This window comes from Silene latifolia, chromosome 3, assembly GCF_048544455.1.
Source record: "Silene latifolia isolate original U9 population chromosome 3, ASM4854445v1, whole genome shotgun sequence".
Lineage (NCBI taxonomy): Eukaryota > Viridiplantae > Streptophyta > Magnoliopsida > Caryophyllales > Caryophyllaceae > Silene > Silene latifolia.
Genome location: NC_133528.1, coordinates 14,326,708 through 14,345,120, shown reverse-complemented (window position 1 = coordinate 14,345,120; position 18,413 = coordinate 14,326,708). Strand labels below are relative to the sequence as shown.

Below are 18,413 nucleotides of genomic sequence, written 5' to 3'. Positions count from 1 at the left end.
ATTTTTGCCACACAAATCTTGAAAAGGGGGTCAATTTCAAAGTAAAATAGTCCCCACAAATCTTAAAAAGGGTACAATTCCAAAGAATCAGATGGAGTATCGTTCTAGCGACATCTCCACTGCCAACATCAACCACATAGCCAACACCCTTGAACAAACTAGGTTCTGGTGATTTTGGCCTTAATGGTCCTGATTTCTAAGAACAGTTGGAACTCGCAAAACTTGACCAAAAATAACCCTGTGAATTCACTATTATAGACTCTAGCTGACGCAACCTCTTTTTGAGAGTCGAGATCGGCATCAATTTTTTTGAAGTCAAACTCATCGATTGCAAATCAAATAACTGGATGTCTTTTGTTATCTCACTCTGATAATTACAAAACATAAACATAATTTTTCTTAAAAATATATCGTGATGTTATGATTATCGGAACAGTTTGGTGTTGCCCATATCCACCAGTTGCAAGAGTTCACGAGGCATTTGGGCCAAGTGTAAAAAACATACATGTTTGAAGGTTTACGAGGAAAATAAGAGGTTTATAGAAGGACAATTGTAAAAATTTGGCATATGCATACAGCAAAATCCTAAGAGTAAAAGCAAATAAGTAAACATAACAGACTATTATTATTCAAATGCACAAGAAAGTCGTCAGGGAAACGGAGCAGTGGAGCATCGTGATTTGTGAATTAGTGAAGCTCTGTAGTATCATTTTAAGACTCAATAGGCATGCTCTCAGCTTCCCGCCTCACCGATTCAAACAATACAGAGGATAAGTATCGCTCTCCAAAGCTTGGAAAAACCACCTGATTGATTAGTAATGATAGATCAGATTGCGATACAATTGCTATTATTTGTCAAAAAACTAACAATCAGGTGCATACATATTGGAAGATTGATGCAAAAACGCATAGAATGAGAGTAGTTGTTCAGGAGTATCCAACATTCCAACACGCATGCATGTCAAAGTGTCAAAGCTTTAATTTTCAAAAAAAATCCACATGCTAACAGCTTAAAAGGGAATGTTAAGTAGTAGAGCATCAGATAGGGATGCTCAGTGTAATATAAAATGTCGGAGAAACAAAGGCTAGGATGGGCATTGTACATCTTGAACGCAATAAAAACAGGTCAAAGATTTGGGTTATAATACTGTTTCGTATTAAACCCATGACCAATACAAGTGTTTCAAGGTCACAGCAATCACACTGGAGGCTGTTTCGGCCAAGACAGCTGATTGCGGATCAAACCTAAAATCAATTTAAATACATGGACCAGTGGGAAAGGGTAAAGGTTCAAGATTTTGGGCAGGTTCCAAGTTCTGAGTCACCTTACAGCAATAGATCTAGGGCAGTCTTACATGAAAGTCTACTGTGAAACTGGTAATACTAACAAATCAAGTGATTCCTAGTTTGTCTCTAACAAGTTTTGGCTAGTGCCCTATTGAGAGTTGACCAAAGGCGCGCTTTTTTTAAACTAATTGGTGCATTGGAATTTAGAAGAGTTGAAGGGATCTACTAAGCCAAAAGGTCCGAAGTAACCAAACCGCTATTAGAAGAGCTTGACCCTAGATGCATATGAATATGACGAGGCGTTGAAAGAAGAAAGCAAACTTACAACAATGAGTTTTCCAGCATTTTCAGGCCTCTTTGCCACTTTAATGGCAGCCGCGGCAGCACCACCAGAGGAAATCCCCACCTGAAATATGTAACTCCTCAGTCTCACTGTAAATCAATGTAAATCAAAAAGGATGTACTCCCTCCGTCCTGGTCAATTGTTGTCCTTTGGTTTTGGCACAAAGACAAGGAAAGAGGAGGGGGCCAATTACTAAATGACAAGTGGACTAAATTGAGTGTGAATGATCAAATTGTTCATCAAGTTCATTCTTAAAACAGAAAGGACAACAATTGACTGAGACACCCCAAAATGGAATAGGACAACAAATGACCGGGAGAGAGGGAGTATGAACTAAACAAATAAGAAAAAAAACATTTAGCACACTAATAAACAAAAAGGCTTACCAGCAAACCTTCTTTGAGTGCAAGTGTTTTTGCCATTTCAATGGATTCATCACTGGACACCTGTCGAATGAGAGAGGCGCAATTTTAGGAATCCATTTACAGTCTATGTTACTTTAACTCGGGTGCGCGTGTGGGACACGGGCACGTATCAAACAGTCTAGACTCTAATCTTGAGGCGTTTACCGGCTCAAAACAAAATTAATTACATATATGGAGCTTACCTAACATAATAACACAACAAATCTACAATCAAATGCAGGGAGTGGGGTGAAGACAGGAAGCCAGAACGAAAGAAAGGCTCACCTGAACCACTTCATCAAGTATACTCACATCCAGAACACCAGGTATAAAGCCTGCTCCAATTCCTTGAATCTTGTGTGGGCCTACGTCATAGATTTATTAAAAATTCAACTTCACTTAGTAAAAAGGTTATTTCAAATTACTTAAAATGCGGCTCTCTTATTAATGGGTGGTTGGCAAAATAATAAATATTTGACACAATCAGTTGAAACATTTGAACGAAATTTCAAAAAATTGTGTTATGATTGACTTGGTGCTCATGCATGTACAAAGTAATTGTTTCTGGTAATCATTTGATTGTAATAAGAAGGAAAAAACTAAAAGTTATTGCTGAGAGCCTGAGACGGACTTGAGGTAACCATTTGCGACCATTTTACAATGAAAATTAGCAACTAAATTTTGTTAAATCACGGAAAATCTAGCCTTCCTTGCACAGTTGCACATAACTCTAGTGAATAGGATGGTAACAATAAAACTGTCCAGCCAGTTTTTTTGGGGGGGTTACTTACCAGGTTTCCCTCCAGACAATACAGCACTTTCGACTGGTTCCACACCAATTAGCTGAAAATAACGAAGTAACAGATAATTAAGAGATGGACAAAGAATCAAAAGAAAAGCATGCCTGTATCCGCCAAAAGACTTTGGTGGTCACACTATGTTAACTTTGACGAATATTTTCGCACAATGTACAACAATTACCACAAAGTACTTTTAAAAATTAATGATCAAAGTTGATCACCAAAGTTTAACTGCGACAAGAAACTAGGTGTGGAGGCAGTACAATGTAACAGGGATGCTGGTGCACTTCTCAGAGCCCTTGTAAACTTTTCCTTAAATTTCACATATACAACATACCTTCACTTTTGGATCTTGTTCTTTAAGAAATTTTCCTGCGCCTGTTACTGTACCTCCAGTCCCAATTCCAGATACCAGTATATCAATTTTCCCGGCAGTACCTTTCCAAATTTCAGGTCCAGTTGTTTCATAGTGAACCTAAAAAATTGTTTCAAATAAATATCAGTCAATGAGGCATGAGGGTGGTAAGCCATCAGTCAATTTCAGATAAGCCCGAATATCATTACCTTAGGGTTGGCCGGATTCTCAAACTGCTGTAGAATAAATGAGTTGGGTGTCTTATCACGGATCTCCTCAGCCTTTTGGACAGCCCCTTTCATCCCTTTAGCTGGTTCAGTTAGAACTAGTTCCGCACCAAAAGCCTTCAGAATGATCCTTCTCTCAAGACTCATTGAAGCAGGCATCGTTATAATGAGCTTGTAACCTTTAGCAGCTGACATGAAAGCTAGTCCAATGCCCGTATTTCCACTAGTTGGCTCAATGAGCACACTCTAAGCAAAATTTTGAACAAAAAACACGTACTTTAGCACAAGAAAGAAGCACTATATACAAACTTTGTGCTATTCAGGTCTTCCTCACTTGAATTTGCCATAAATATCCCGAAAAGGAAGAGATATAAGAAGCAATAACAATACTAGTTTAGCGCCTTCAATATTCCTACAATAAATCCTACCTATGGTGGGTAAGAAGCAGGTAAAATGAAGGTTTACCCACACTATAAACATAAGAGGGAATTTCTGGATGGCCCGTAATAAAAATTGCATCAAAAAGTTGTTTCACAATACAAGAAGTCTACACGGCTTAGTGTGTCATTTTGCTTCCCCCCGCAGATTCCAAATCCAAAGAGGCGAGTTACATTTTCAGCAAAAAATAAAAACGTAGCCATTAGTGACATCACCAACATGAATATGATAATTCCAGAACTAAGCGTCACAGAATACCAACCTCACCAGGCTTAATTAGGCCTTTTGCTTCAGCATCAGCAATCATACTGTACCCAATCCTGTGAGAAGAAAATAACTACAGTCAGCAATGATGTAAGCATATATAAAAAATGTGGATCTTCAGAGTCACAGCCATTTAAAAAAAAAAAAAAAAAAAAAAACAGGAAACACGCTTAACAGAATGAATAACCTGTCTTTAACACTAGAACATGGCTCCATTGCTTCCAACTTGGCGGCTATACGAGCAACACAACCATCCACTACATTATTGAGATATACCAGTGGCGTATTGCCAATCAACTGTGCAAAAAGAACGTGAACATATTAAAAAAAGTGCACTCGCATGCACTAACATTGAAAAACAAAAGAGATAAATTTGCTTACTTCAGTTACGTCTTTAGCAATGAAAGCCTTCTCCTCCACCATTTTGAATGATACTGAACCAAGTCAACAATATTGTTCCGACGTTAGTTTAAGTGATTAAATTCTAGTAACCCAATGACACCCAATAAAATTCAAAGTTAGGATAAAAAAGTTGTCTGCTTTAAAACATTATCCATTTTTTTTTGAGGGAGAACATTATCCAATATTTAGTGAAGGTTAAAGCACATAAATCAATTTGTTGCTTGTCATAGTGTCAATTGCAAAAGCAACGAGTTCTGAATTTAAGACTATAGTTTTAATACGGAGTAAATAATTGCGAGTCAAAACTACGGCAAGAGAATGATCACAACCTAATGCTGGTGCAATATATACCTGCAGCAATCTAAGTACAACCGGAAAGTCTTTAGGCATGATGATGGATGAAAGTCTCTAGTTCTCCTCATTTTAAACTTAATTTTTACTCGATTAGCCGCAAAAAATCAAAGTCGATAAGCTTTATTAATACACCTCCTGACCTCCTAGCCTAGATGAATCAGATATCTACTGACAAGTTACAGGGTGAGAATTGAATTTGACTGTAATTCAGCCTCCAATTTTCCATAAATCCCATGTACCACTTTGATCAAAACAAGGAAATAATCAAGTGATTTTGACATTTAACACCTACGAGAACAACAACAATGGCTAATTATTTTTAATAAACCCGAAACTATGCTAACTGAACAGATTAGCTGAAAACATCAGCAGTTATAAACAAATAGATCAAAATATTCAATAAATTGCACTATATGACAGTAAAATCAATATGATCATCCATCAAAACCCAATATCACCAAAATTACTCCGAAAAATAACAAAATTTATCATCAATTAAACAATCAATCAATACCCATTATCCAATAAGACACAAAATTATAAAACTGCACTAAAAATCCACCTCGGAAAAGGTCAGAAGTTGATATACTCCCTTTGTCTAGTTCATTTCTTTACCTTACTTATTCTTTGTGACGGATATTTTAATCAAATTTAAATAAATGATTGGGACGAGGGTGTATACAACGATTATAAAAATACAAAAATGAATAATCAATTATTTATTGACTAATCAACGGATAAACAAACTAAAAAATGCACTGACAATTGATAAAATGAGTAGAAAATTTCCAGAAAACAAAGGCAAACACAAATTACACTAAAAGGGATAATAAAAAGATTGAAATCAACGAAATAAGCGATGAATTAAGAGAAAATAAGAGGTGCCCAGATACCTGATTGAGAGAAATTAAAGTGAAGGGCGAGCTTTGTATAAAATGGTCACAATTCACAATATAAAAAGATGTAGTAGAACACTAGAAGACTGAAGGTATATATATGGTGGCATTTTTTATTTGGTATATATATGGTGGCATTTTTTATTTTTAAGTTATTCTTTTTCTTGTGGCTTAGGTCATTAGGTGAATGTATCTATCACACGTATTAGAGTAAAATTCATCAACTCAAAATGTGGGTTACCAAAATATCCACGTTTATATGCAGATTCTTATTTAAGGTAAAAAAAATCTAAATATTATTACATGATAAGAATGAATGTCTAAGTAGTTGGTTAATATATTATACAACTGGTTGTATATACAAGGAAAAATTACAAATAACCACCACGTATTTGCGTCTTTTTACAAATTACCACCACGTATTTCTATTTTTACAAATAACACCCTACCTTCATTGTATATTCCCCAATCACCACCGTATTTTTGATCCGAGCAGCGTTTTTCTTATTTTCCGTCTCGTTAGGTGACGACTTAAGTGAAATACCCAAATTACCCTCCAATATTCATTAAAACACCCTAATTACCCCATATACATTTCATTTTCCCAGTTCAATAACCCCAAAATCCCCAAATTCATGTCATAAATCCCCATTTTTTCTGGATAAGCCATAAGCTGCAATCCTCATTTAGAGATGCCTTTTAACATCAAATTATTTTTACTGATCTACGAGCTAATTCTAGCTCTTTTTCAATGTCAAATGAAGGGACTGAACTTGGTCAATTTCCATTTACGACATTTCTGCCATTAATACTCTCTCCGGTTTTAAATGGCCGAGTCCTTTCTTGTCTTTGACCATTCACATAAGATGCATCTCAGGGAGCTATAATAATTGATATTTGCCTTCATAGCTAGCTTTTTTAAATTGCGATCTGAATTGGGTGATTTTTCTTAAATTTGGGTTTTTTGAGATTGATAACTTCATCAGAATCAACAAGAAGAGGATCCTTCATCCACGGAGCAGTCGGCATTCGAATTTTGGTTTTATCTGGAGTTGTAGCTTTATTATTTTCCTGACTATTTTTATGTTCATCCCCATTGTTGTTGCTGATGTTGTTAGGAGATGAAATTGACGGATTTTGGGGGGAAAGTAAGAAGTGGCATTTGGGGAGAGAGAATTGAGGGGTTTAGGGTTCATTCGATGGATTGCAGATTGGTGGTTAAAGGAGGAATTTAGGGATTTAGGGTTATAGGATTGGGGAAAATGGAATGTATAAGAGGTAATTAGTGTGTTGTAGTTATAGTATTGGAGGGTAGTTTGGGTATTTCACTTAAGTCGTCACTTAACGAGACGGAAAATAAGAAAAATGTTGCTCGGGTCAAAAATACGGTGGTGATTGGGGAATATACAATGAAAGTTGGGTGTTATTTGTAAAAATAGAAATACGTGGTGGTAATTTGTAAAAAGACGCAAATACGTGGGTCTTTGTAATTTTTCCTATATACAATTTACTCAATGTAATTGAGCGTCGTTACAAAGTTGTCGAACTATAAATTATTGAGTTATGGTACAAAGTTATTGAGCTTACCAGAATAATTATTAGGAAAAATTACAAATAACCACCCCATATTTGCGATTTTTTACAAATTACCACCCCGTATTTGCGTTTTTACAAATAACCCCCAAACTTTAACGTATATTCCCCAATCACCCCCGTATTTTTACTCCGAACATCATTTTCCTTATTTCCCGACTTGTTAAGTGACGATTTAAGTAAAATACCTAAACTACCCCTATTTACTTATTACGCATACTCTACATCCCAACCCAACTGATTATTTTCATTTCATTTTACCAGATATCCCAATTTCTTCATTCTACTCTAACCCTAAATCCCAATTCTCTAATTGTATCCCCAATTCATCTTCTTTTTCCCTAATTCAATCAATCGAACTGATGAACCTTAATTAAGTCGATTAATCGACTGCACAATTAGTAGCTGAATACATTCAACAATTAAACTTGGGCAACCCAGATTGCAATTAGTTCCGTCCAGATTTTCGTCGTTGTTTGCAATTAATTCCGTCCAAATTTTCGTGAAATAGTCACTTTTTCATTCCAGATTTTTAATTTTTGGGTATTTTTTTTTTAACTATGTTAGCGGAAATGACGTCGAGTAGCGGAAATGTCGTCGTGTGCAAGTACCATTTGATTCTGGTCTTGGCAAGTGTAAGTGTGGATTTCCGGTTAAAGTTGGTAGCATGAAGATGAAGTTGTAATGTTCTAAGACGATGTTAAGTTTGTAATGTTCAAAGACGAAGTTGTCAAGTATGAATTTTGAGGCTATGTGTTAATGATATGTGATTGTTATCCACTTGTTATATCATCTGGCTTATCAATGAATAATGCTCATCTCAACTAATAGGGTAACAAACAAATTGCTTAACGTTCAATCACATTTCGTAACATTCAAACACATAAATCGAAATTGTTAAAGAGTGTTATAAATTACCTCCGACTAAAATAAAGAGTTTTACAAATCACCAAGTACGTTTTATAAGTCTTACAAATGACTAATTAGCCAAAGTACTGATAAATTTGTTAATCCAAAGATGGTTGGCTCTCAATTTGTCTCAAAATGGTTTGATCATGTGTCGTCTTTGCCTTCTTCGCATCACTTTTCTTCTTTGCAGTCTTGACCCAAGTTGAATTAGTCGGAGGTCTTCCACCTTTGTTCTTTGATTGAGGTGCAGATGGGGCATTCTTGCAGCTCTTGATATTGTGGCCAAGAGCTCCACATTTGCCACACTTCACTGTCCTCTTTGCTTTTTTCCCTTTAAAAGCCTCGTCAGCTTCCTTCTTTCTCTTCTTATTTGATGGTCTCCCAGGCATCTTCCTCATTATGGGAGGCAATGGTTGTACATGGTCAGTCCTTTCCCACTGGCTAACTCCAGGCATTGGGTTCACTGCCCAGGCTACTGGATATATGTTATTATTCCCATCCATGACCACAGCTATAAGGATCATACCAGGGTACATCCCTTTAAGATGGCAACCATCTACTCCAACTAAAGGCCTACACCCTTTTCACAAACCCATCTACACAAGCCTTTAGACAGATATACATTCACATCATCAACATTCAACAAATGAGCATTTCCTGAAACCTTGGTTTGTGAGCAAGACTGGTTCAATGTGTTATTAATTACATTGATAAGGGATTCATCAATATAATCAGAAAACAATTCCTCTCCTACTAAATCTCCTTCTATCTCGGTTTCACACAACAATATCACTAAAAGAACTATCCTCACTCCAATACCCCTCCAAATCCTCGGAGCCGGAGGGCCACTCATCCTCATTCACTACCTCGGTCATCTTTTCGCTTCTCTTCTCGAAAGCACCCCAAATTTCTCCTTACCCTTCCCTTTTTCTTTTTCTTTAGTCTTACTTGCATCATCTAACACCAGTTATCTTCTAGGTTGTAGCTTCTCAATCCTTTTCAAAGGGGAGACAGAAATTTCAATAGGGCTATTCAATAGTCTAGGGGACCTCCTAACTGAAGTTGGACTTTTTTCAGGGGTATTCTTTGTTCTTGGGATAGCATGTGTGCTTGACGGCCTACTTGTCTGAACAAAGTACACATCAAGACGGTTGTCATCATCCCTAGAGTTAAACAAGTCAGTCATCCCATCCGGACTTTCCAATTTCTTCAGCCCGGTTACGAAGCTTTTACCTTTAACCTTGAAAAATGATTCAAATGGCTTACCATTTAATAGAGACAAACCGGCCTGAATAACATTACGATATGAATAGCTCTCTGACCAAAACCCAAATTGAAGATTCAATACACCCCCAAAATAAGCTACCATTTGCACTCGTCTCAAATCTACCTCCATGATGAAATCTAACATCAAATTCAAACGGCTCTGACAACCTACAATTAATAGAAAACAAAAATTGTAACAACAATCAATATCATAACAAACTGACTTTAGCATAGTATTTCGTACAATCTAAATACAAATTTCTTACTTGCCATTTTCATTTACATGTACATCAGTTTACCCATGGACTAAACTTAGCATAGTATTCTTCATGGATGTTATAATCCATATTCTTTTCTTTTTTTGGGTAAAAATCTAAGTAGAATATATGAAAATCCTAAGATAATACAAACTAATAAACCAAACAAAAATACGAAAATTATGTTGATATTAAGTTGGAATCTTACTTGTCATTTTCGCCTGATTTTTTACCCATATTATTCAAATTGTTGAATATATTCAGCTACTAATTGTGCAGTCGATTAATCGACTTAATTAAGGTTCATCAGTTCGATTGATTGAATTAGGGAATAAAAAGATGAATTGGGGATACGATTAGAGAATTGGGATTTAGGGTTAGAGTAGAATGAAGAAATTGGGATATCTGGGTAAAGTGAAATGAAAATAATCAGTTGGGTTGGGATGTAGAGTATGCGTAATAAGTAAATAGGGGTAGTTTAGGTATTTTACTTAAATCGTCACTTAACAAGTCGGAAAATAAGGAAAATGATGTTCGAAGTAAAAATACGGGGGTGATTGGGGAATATACGTTAAAGTTTGGGGGTTATTTGTAAAAACGCAAATACGGGGTGGTAATTTGTAAAAAATCGCAAATATGGGGTGGTTATTTGTAATTTTTCCTAATTATTAAGCTCAATAACTTCGCAAAATAGCTCTATAACTTATAAAATAGCTCAACAACTCTGTGTAAGAGCTCAATAACTTTGGGACGGTTGTACAATACTATTATAAAACTGGTTGTAGTATAGTATTTGTGCAAAATGTTTGACCTTTATCTTTTTGAGGAAAATAGTACGTAAGTGGTAGCATTTGGATCGTTACCATTAAAATGAATATTATCATTTTAAGCAATACTAATTGAGTTTTATAATAGAAAAACCCTAAATACTAGCTACAAATTTACAATATTATTAATTTTAAATCTTTGCAATAAATTAGCTTATACTTCGTATATACTTTCCTAGCCATATTATCTTATATATTCATTTGTATACTCTTGCTTAAAAAATTCACGAAACTCAGTTCTTTCAATCTCTAACGGTATAACTTTTTTATGTCCGCTAGGGCAGAGTACAGATCGGGTATCCGATTCCAAAGTGTTAGTTCGGATCGGATATCCATATTATAATTCCTGAAGTTAGATATCCAATATCCAAACCAAATGTTTCAAATATCCAATGTTCGGGTATCCAAAATAATCGGATTGGAAGCGGATATCCATACTTTTGAATTTACATTAAAATTAAGTTTGAAACACGATTATATTCATAGTCTTACATGATGATTTTCTTTAGTATTCTTACTCCAAAGTTCTCGACATAAAATTTAAGTAACACTTACATATTTCTCTAATATTTTAAACATTAAATAAGTTGTTGTATAACATAAAATTTTATTTTCTCGAAATTATACTAGAAAACTATAGTTTCGGATCGGATATCCAAATGTTTTAATTCTAATATCCATATCCAAACTAAAACCAAAGATTTTGAATCAGATATCCAAACCAAACTTAACTTTCGGATTGGATATCCAAAAATTCGGATCGGATTCGGATCGGATATCGGATCGGTTTGGATAATCGGATTTTTTGCTCAGCCCTAATGTCCGCAAGGTGGAGTCTGATGGTTAAAAGTTAGGTGAAACTTTTAAAGATTTCAGGTTCAAGCCACTTAAAGATCAATTTTGTGGAGATTATTATTGGCCTTAAACCATACCTTTTAGATTTCAAACATGTCACCCTCTTGTGGCTGATCTAACCTATGCGATTTATAGGCTATCACGTATACTCAGGGGTTTACCCAATACGCCTTAAAGGTAGCGCTTGCGGATAACCTCGTCATTCAAAAAAACAATATAACTCTTTAAATCAATCAAGTTCCATCATTTAGGAATCCTAAATGTATAATAAGTATTTGATTAGTTAATTGCTAATTATTAAGCAAATTATTTTTGTTCATTTTTTAGTAATTTTATTAAGTGATCATTTTATCATTATCAATGATATTTTTTATTTAGTAAATTATTTTATACTATTAGTACTTATTTTAGGGCTGGTAAATGGTGCGAGTCGGTCAGGTCCGGCCCAGGTCAGGGGGAGGGCCAAGTTTGGCTTGGGAGACCGGGAATTGACCCGAGATTGAAGGCGGGTCGGGTAAAAGGTGACCTCGTGAAGCGGGTTTAGGGCTGGGACGGGCTGGGATTGGCATTGGAGTCTCGAAACCGGCACGGATATAGGACGGGTCGGATCGGCCCGGGGGCAGGTCGAGACGGACCAGGCCAAAGTGATCCGGTGGGCTGACCCGCACTTTTGACCACTCCTAACTCATATACACTTTTAATCATTCTTTGACTTTCAATCACGAAGTAAGTTAAATATTTCTATCATAAAAGTGTATTAAACATGTGACTATGTAAGTCCGTGAGGTTTCAAAATTTCACAAGTTTAAGTTTTGACGTACATAATAAAATGTGAGGTTTGATTAAGTTTCTCGGTTGTTTATTGGAACAAGAATAAATGATAGGTTAAAAGGAAGAAGAATAATATGTACGAGTTCTATTGATTCATAATTGACAAGTAATAACAAATCAAAACTGCATGTCAAAGCTAATTCTTAAATGGAAAACGAGTTGCGATTATCGCATTGATAAATGTAAGTGTTAGGGCATCAATATGCCACCCAAACTAGAAGAGATAGCTCCTCGGAACACCATAAGACCATGTTTGCTACGTGTACATGACCTTCAAGACAAGCCATAATCCAACTTATGCTCATTCATCATTCAGAAGAAGTGTATACATTGACAATCACCCGAAGACTATAATAGGAATATTTATAATAGTTGGGCCTCAATCATTACCTTAAGGTTTTGGTTGAGATGGTTCATCTATCATGGTATCAGAGCCAGTGTGACCGAAGGTCACGGGTTCAAATCCTGGCAACCTCAAAACTCCTCAAAAACTCGAAGTGGAAACCCAGCACACGGTACGAGGGAGCCGGTGCACAACTAACCATAGTTGGGCCTCAACCATCACCTTAAGGTTTTGGTTGAGTTGGTTCATCTATCAGACTATTGTGTTACATTCATTTGATTGTTTTTACCCGGGACAAAAAGACAATCTTCCTATTGAGCTTGGTACGAGCAAAAAAAAGAGATCTTTGATGGTATGATGGAGTATGTAAGAAAGAGAACATCAATACCACTGATACGATCTTAACTATCACATTATATTAGAGTTTAACGACCCTCATGTCTTAAATTCCATTCTTGGAAGCCCCTAGATCTCACATGTGGAAATTTGTGCATTATCCAGGCTCTAAGTTCAAATTTCATAAGCTCAACATTTTGGTTGAGATGGTTCTCTCACATATTTACCTATTTTATTTTCAAAATGTCTCAATTATTTATTTAACTTTCTAATTAGCTACATTCATAATTGATCGCATCAAGTTTGGTTTATAGAAAAAACCAAATCTAGATCTAAGATCTCAATCCTTCTACACTAGTATTGAGAACGCAATTTATATTCAAAATATGTAATTCCTCCTATTTAATAAATTCTGTGCCTTGATTAAAGTAATCCGCAATCCTCACAAAATAATAAAAACAAAAAGAATTTGTTGACTACGAGTAAGTATCTAACCCATCACTTTTTTAGTCTAACCCCGAAACCATAGTAAGTTGAGGTACGGATATTGTTGTTTTAAGCAAAACCAGTTGAAGGTCTTCAAGTCTAGAATTTAGTTCAGACAATCACACTGAGTTCACTGGTATTGGACTATCAGATATCACCAACAATCAACCTTTGCAAGTTTATAGTCCGGTGCCAGTACACGATGCAGAGTAATTTGGTATGGCAGAGTTAGTGTCACATAGCTTCAAAGCCGTCATAGGCACATTGAAGAAGCCTGATAAAGGAGTTATCAACTATCATGCCATTACCAAACAGAGTTCAACTAATGCTGTTATCAAGCTATGTAAAGCGGAATATCGACTATGTTCGATGTAATAGACGTGCATAAATATAACCAAGGTCACAATACCAAATTCAGGCTGCCACATCGCATCACGACCATTCTAATAAGAGTTTCAAAGTTCTCAATCACCACATTTTGAGGCAGTACCGATCAGGCGATCATTAATAGCCGCTTTGGCCGTGATCATTAACTCAATACCTTGGCTAAGGGAAATTGTTACATATACCGGTATAGCAGAATTCTATAATCCAAAGAATACGAGAGAGTAATCAAATCAATGCAACCCGCATTTCCCTCAATAATCTTTACTAACTTCGACATTAAAAAGATATACCAGTAACACAATTACAACCCTCCAATTCTCCAAATTGTATATTATTATAATTACATAACAACTATTGCAAAAAATAACCAGATAAAAACAAACCAAAAAACAGAAACAAAGTACCATAAATAAGAATAGCTTTCTGTCCAGAAGTAAGCGAATTACCCCCTAAACCAAACTGCTGATTTTGAGCAAAACCAGCAATCTCCACACTCTTACTATCAAAGAAACTTTTAGCAGCACCGCAAGTCGGACATCTCCAATCTTCCGGCAACTGCGCAAAAGGTAGCCCGGGCGGGACAGGGTAACTAGGATCACCAGCTGCCTCATCATATTTATACCCACATGACCTACATTCATATATCCCAGTATTCAACACCGCGAACTTCTCTTCCAATCTTTTCTTATCAAAACTCTCTTCTTCTTCTGTAGTTGTTAATTCCTCTGATCCTGAAAAGGGTATCTCTGATTTTGGCTCCTCTGAAATGGGTTTGTCTTCTTTCGACACATCAACCGACTTAATGCATAGTTTTGGTGCTCTAAAACTGTGGATTTTTGGTGAACATTGATGAAATTTGGGTTTTGGAAGTGAAGGTGAGGTAAGTTGGAAGTAGAAGGGTGTTGGTTTTGTTATGGTTGAAGCCATTTTTAGGAAGTTTATGCAAAATGTGTGATTTTGTTTGTTTTTTAAGTGTGGGAATGTTGAAATTTGGGGACAAAAGTTAGAGGGTTTTGAGAAGAGAAGGGGAAAGAGGGAGGATCCATGGGAAAGTATATGCCATTTTTGTAGACCTTTGATTTTAGGTGGGGAAGGTGTTGAAGGATAAGGTGTGGGTTTTGGATGTTTATTGGTTAACTTAAGCTCCACCACTCCAATTTTAAAAGGTGTCTTGCTGACTTGGTGTTACCAAATGGTCAATGTTGTGTTTAGATTAGTAAAACGGGCTTGTTGAAAGCATTGACTATTTAAGTATTTGTGTATGAGAATACAGTATGAGATTGCAAGGTGTTTTTTTCCCTCTATTTTTAGATTTTTTAAATAAGGCATACTACATTAGAGTGGTCAAATGGGCTAGACCGGGCTAAAGATGCTAGACCCAGACATATTCTGGGTAGGGGGTGCATCAGTGCTAAGGCGGGTTAGGGTTTAGGCGAGTCAATGGGCATGTCGGGTATGATATGATGGACCTGGACACGACTCGTGGTGGAGGCCGGGCCGAGCCAAGCATAAAAGGGCCCGACTTGCGAGCCGGGTGCAGGTGGGCCGAGCAGGCCTTGAGCTTTGACCACGCCTAATACACATGATGTAAAACTCAACGAGAGAATTAATATACGAAGGAAACAACAAACTAAAACATACTACGTAGGTAGGCTCACAAATCACAGTAGCTACAAATAACATACCAAAAGTAATAACCCCAATTTGAGTGGATGTGTCCGGAGAAGATGCGAGATTTGAGTTGATGTGTCTACGTGTACACATATTGCCTAATAAGTAAACAAACCCATGTAATGTAATTTATTTTAAACTTAACAAATGTTGATGGGATAAATCCCACCCGACAACTTATTAAGTCGAATGGTCTGCTCGAGTTCGAGCGACTCTAAAGGCTTGAAGACCCCGTGACGAATGATCCTTTTGTGGATAGATAGTGAGAGTGTTTGAGGCTTCACCCTAGGCCGAATTTCACCTTGTAGGACGACCATCATCGCATACCGGCCGAGATGATAATTTAGCCTCAAACTTATGTACCCCTTCTCTCAACCAAAACAAATGTTAATCCAATATTTAATGATTGATTCTAGGTAAATATGAATAAATGTGTGTTACTGTGTTTCTGCTCATACAAAAAAATAAAATAAAATAAAAAGAAAATTCTATGGTCGGAAGCCAAGTTCCACATAAGTAAAAGTAATTGTTGTTATTTGACCAATGTGACCTGACACGACAATCATATCTCCAATCCCACGGCTTTGATCCGCACCTAAGCCCGACAAACTCAAGGTTGGCCTTTCCCGACTCGACTTACCCTCAATTCACCAAAAAAAAGGTTCAACATACTACCTAAACCTGGCAAAGTTGACTTACCCAAATAACCCGACCTGAGCCTGATACGAACCTGATCAATTGACCCATACCCGAACGTTTATTGTTGCACACTGATTATTATCCATAAATAAGTTGATAGTAGTTGACCCGAAAATAACCCGAACCCGAATTAACCCGGCCCGACCTAACCCGACTCGAACTTTAGAAACCCGTACTAACCCGACCAAATAGGTTAATCCGTTCGCCAGATCTAATATTAGCTACCCTCGCTCGACCTACTCATAATCAAATTTATGGCCAAGCTTGACTGCTTGAGCTAGTTCGGCCATACCTGACCCGATCTCTGCAAAACCGGTTCGACTCAATTGGGCAAACAGCAAACCCAGGCACGTCTTTTGGGTTGGATTAATTTGAGCCATTAATTGGGCAAACTACATTTTGAATATGGTGTAGTCAATTTTTGAACCTAACCTACCCCTAGTCCTACACGCAACCCACACCTCCCAATCCTCACAAACCTTCCAAGTCGTCGCCCAGTCTCCCTCCTCCCTTTGAAACCTCTCCTTTCCTAACCACACCTTTAACCATGGTTGACGATCCGATGCTCACCATCTCCCCCAACTTCCCCTCTTCCGATCTCGACTACGACGTCGTTTCCTCCTACAACTCCTCCGACGATGACGACGACGTCGACGTCGAACCCCTAAACGACATCGTCTCTTCCCCCTCCCCCTCCTCCGACTCCCTCCCTCCTCCTCCATCCGCCGCCGTCACCATCGCCATCACCCCACCACCACCCACCACCACAATCACCACTCTCGCTCTCCCCACCACCACCAACACCACCGCCTCCACCGCCGCAGTCGACTCCCGCCGTCTCTTCCAACGCCTATGGACCGACGAAGACGAGATCGAACTTCTCCAAGGCTTCCTCGACTACACCGCCACCCGCGGCCCCACCGCTTCCGGTCACTACCATGACACCGCCGCCTTCTACGATCAAATCCAATCCAAACTCCAACTCCATTTCAACAAAAACCAGCTCGTCGAGAAACTCCGCCGGTTGAAGAAGAAATACCGTACTGTTCTTGCTAAAATCAATTCCAACAACAATTCCAAAGATTTCGTGTTTAAATCTCCTCATGATCAGGCTACTTTCGAGATTTCCGCCAAGATCTGGACTAATTTGTCCCCTCCTAACCCTATCCCTACCCTTACTACCCCTGCTACTGCTTACCAAGGCGGCGGCGGCGGCAGCGTCATGGGTGGAGATTTTAATGACGGGGATTATATTCATAACGTGAACCCGGTTACGGTTGTAGCTGCCACCCCGCCTAGACCGGCGAATAGTAGTTATGTTGTTAGTCAGATTAATCTGAATTCGGCCGGTGTGGGTGTGGGTGGAGGTGGGGGAGGGTTTGATCCTATGTTGACTAGTTTGACCGGGAATGGGGGTGGATTGCCGAAGTTGTGTACGAGAAAGCGGTCAAGGATATCCACCCCCACGAAAATGGAGGAGAAGTGTGCTGATATTAGTAATGCTAGTGCTGATAATACTGTTGCTGCTACTAATAATAATGTGGGTAGTGTTGGTGTGAATTCGCCGTTGCAGGGATTGGTGGAGGAGACGTTGAGGAATTGTTTGTCACCGGTGTTGAAGGAGCTTATTAGTAGTGTGGTTAATGGCGCGGGTAATGCTGGTCAGAGTGGATTAGAAGGAGGAGGAGGAGGAGTAGAGGGAGGAAGTGGCAGGTTTAAGGGGGTTGGGGAGTTGGGATTGAATGCTATGCCATTGAATTTTTCAGGGGTGGGTGTGGAAGGGGGAGTTGATGAGAAGTGGAGGAAACAACAGATACTTGAATTGGAAGTGTACTCGAAGCGATTGGAGTTGGTTCAGGAACAAATTAAGGTGTCATTGGAGGAGCTTAGGTCTATGGAAAGTTGAGGAAAGTCGCGTAGAGTTGTGGATTTGTAAGTGAGTTTTCGTTTTAAGTTATGTTGATGTTTGATGTTTCAATTACGACTAATGATGATGATGATTATATGTGTAGTTAGTACTTAGTAGTAAGCTTAGTAACCGTCTTTTAGTTTGACAGAGAATGAGTTGTTGAATAATGTTTAATTAATTATCTGTGTACTGTGTAGCTAGCTACTCTTTGCGCAACTCTTAAATTTTTATGTATAGCAATGGCTCGGATAGAGAAAGCGCATGTTCTTGTTGA

At 37.8% G+C, this 18,413-nt stretch overlaps 3 protein-coding genes across 3 annotated transcripts; 1 reads left to right on the top strand and 2 right to left on the bottom strand.

Annotated features, from left to right (window-relative positions):
• Positions 1 to 516: 516 nt before the first annotated feature.
• On the bottom strand, positions 517 to 5,871 carry LOC141647258 (cysteine synthase-like). The gene is made up of 11 exons (XM_074455381.1): positions 5,768 to 5,871; positions 4,500 to 4,552; positions 4,306 to 4,415; positions 4,117 to 4,174; positions 3,399 to 3,662; positions 3,172 to 3,309; positions 2,826 to 2,877; positions 2,320 to 2,399; positions 2,017 to 2,076; positions 1,613 to 1,693; positions 517 to 804 (listed from the first exon to the last, which is right to left on the bottom strand). The coding sequence occupies exons 2-11, from the start codon at positions 4,539 to 4,541 to the stop codon at positions 712 to 714; spliced, it is 978 nt and encodes a 325-aa protein (XP_074311482.1). The 5' UTR covers positions 4,542 to 4,552; positions 5,768 to 5,871; the 3' UTR covers positions 517 to 711.
• Positions 5,872 to 14,105: 8,234 nt separating this feature from the next.
• Positions 14,106 to 14,991, bottom strand: LOC141647257 (uncharacterized). Its single transcript, XM_074455380.1, has one exon. The coding sequence runs from the start codon at positions 14,785 to 14,787 to the stop codon at positions 14,212 to 14,214; it is 576 nt and encodes a 191-aa protein (XP_074311481.1). The 5' UTR covers positions 14,788 to 14,991; the 3' UTR covers positions 14,106 to 14,211.
• Positions 14,992 to 16,621: 1,630 nt separating this feature from the next.
• LOC141647256 (putative transcription factor At3g04930) lies at positions 16,622 to 18,413 on the top strand. Its single transcript, XM_074455378.1, has one exon. It carries the CDS (start codon positions 16,778 to 16,780, stop codon positions 18,134 to 18,136), a length of 1,359 nt encoding a protein of 452 aa, XP_074311479.1. The 5' UTR covers positions 16,622 to 16,777; the 3' UTR covers positions 18,137 to 18,413.

Bases quoted from the DNA above. Each gene is read 5' to 3' on its own strand.
- LOC141647258 (XM_074455381.1), bottom strand. From the start codon at position 4,541: ATGGTGGAGGAGAAGGCTTTCATTGCTAAAGACGTAACTGAA. The intron at 4,175-4,305 runs GTTATTCATTCT...TTCTTCTCACAG, and splicing joins TGTTCTAGTGTTAAAGACAG to GATTGGGTACAGTATGATTG. The intron at 3,663-4,116 runs GTTGGTATTCTG...AATTTTGCTTAG, and splicing joins GCCTAATTAAGCCTGGTGAG to AGTGTGCTCATTGAGCCAAC.
- LOC141647257 (XM_074455380.1), bottom strand. From the start codon at position 14,787: ATGGCTTCAACCATAACAAAACCAACACCCTTCTACTTCCAACTTACC.
- LOC141647256 (XM_074455378.1), top strand. From the start codon at position 16,778: ATGGTTGACGATCCGATGCTCACCATCTCCCCCAACTTCCCCTCTTCC.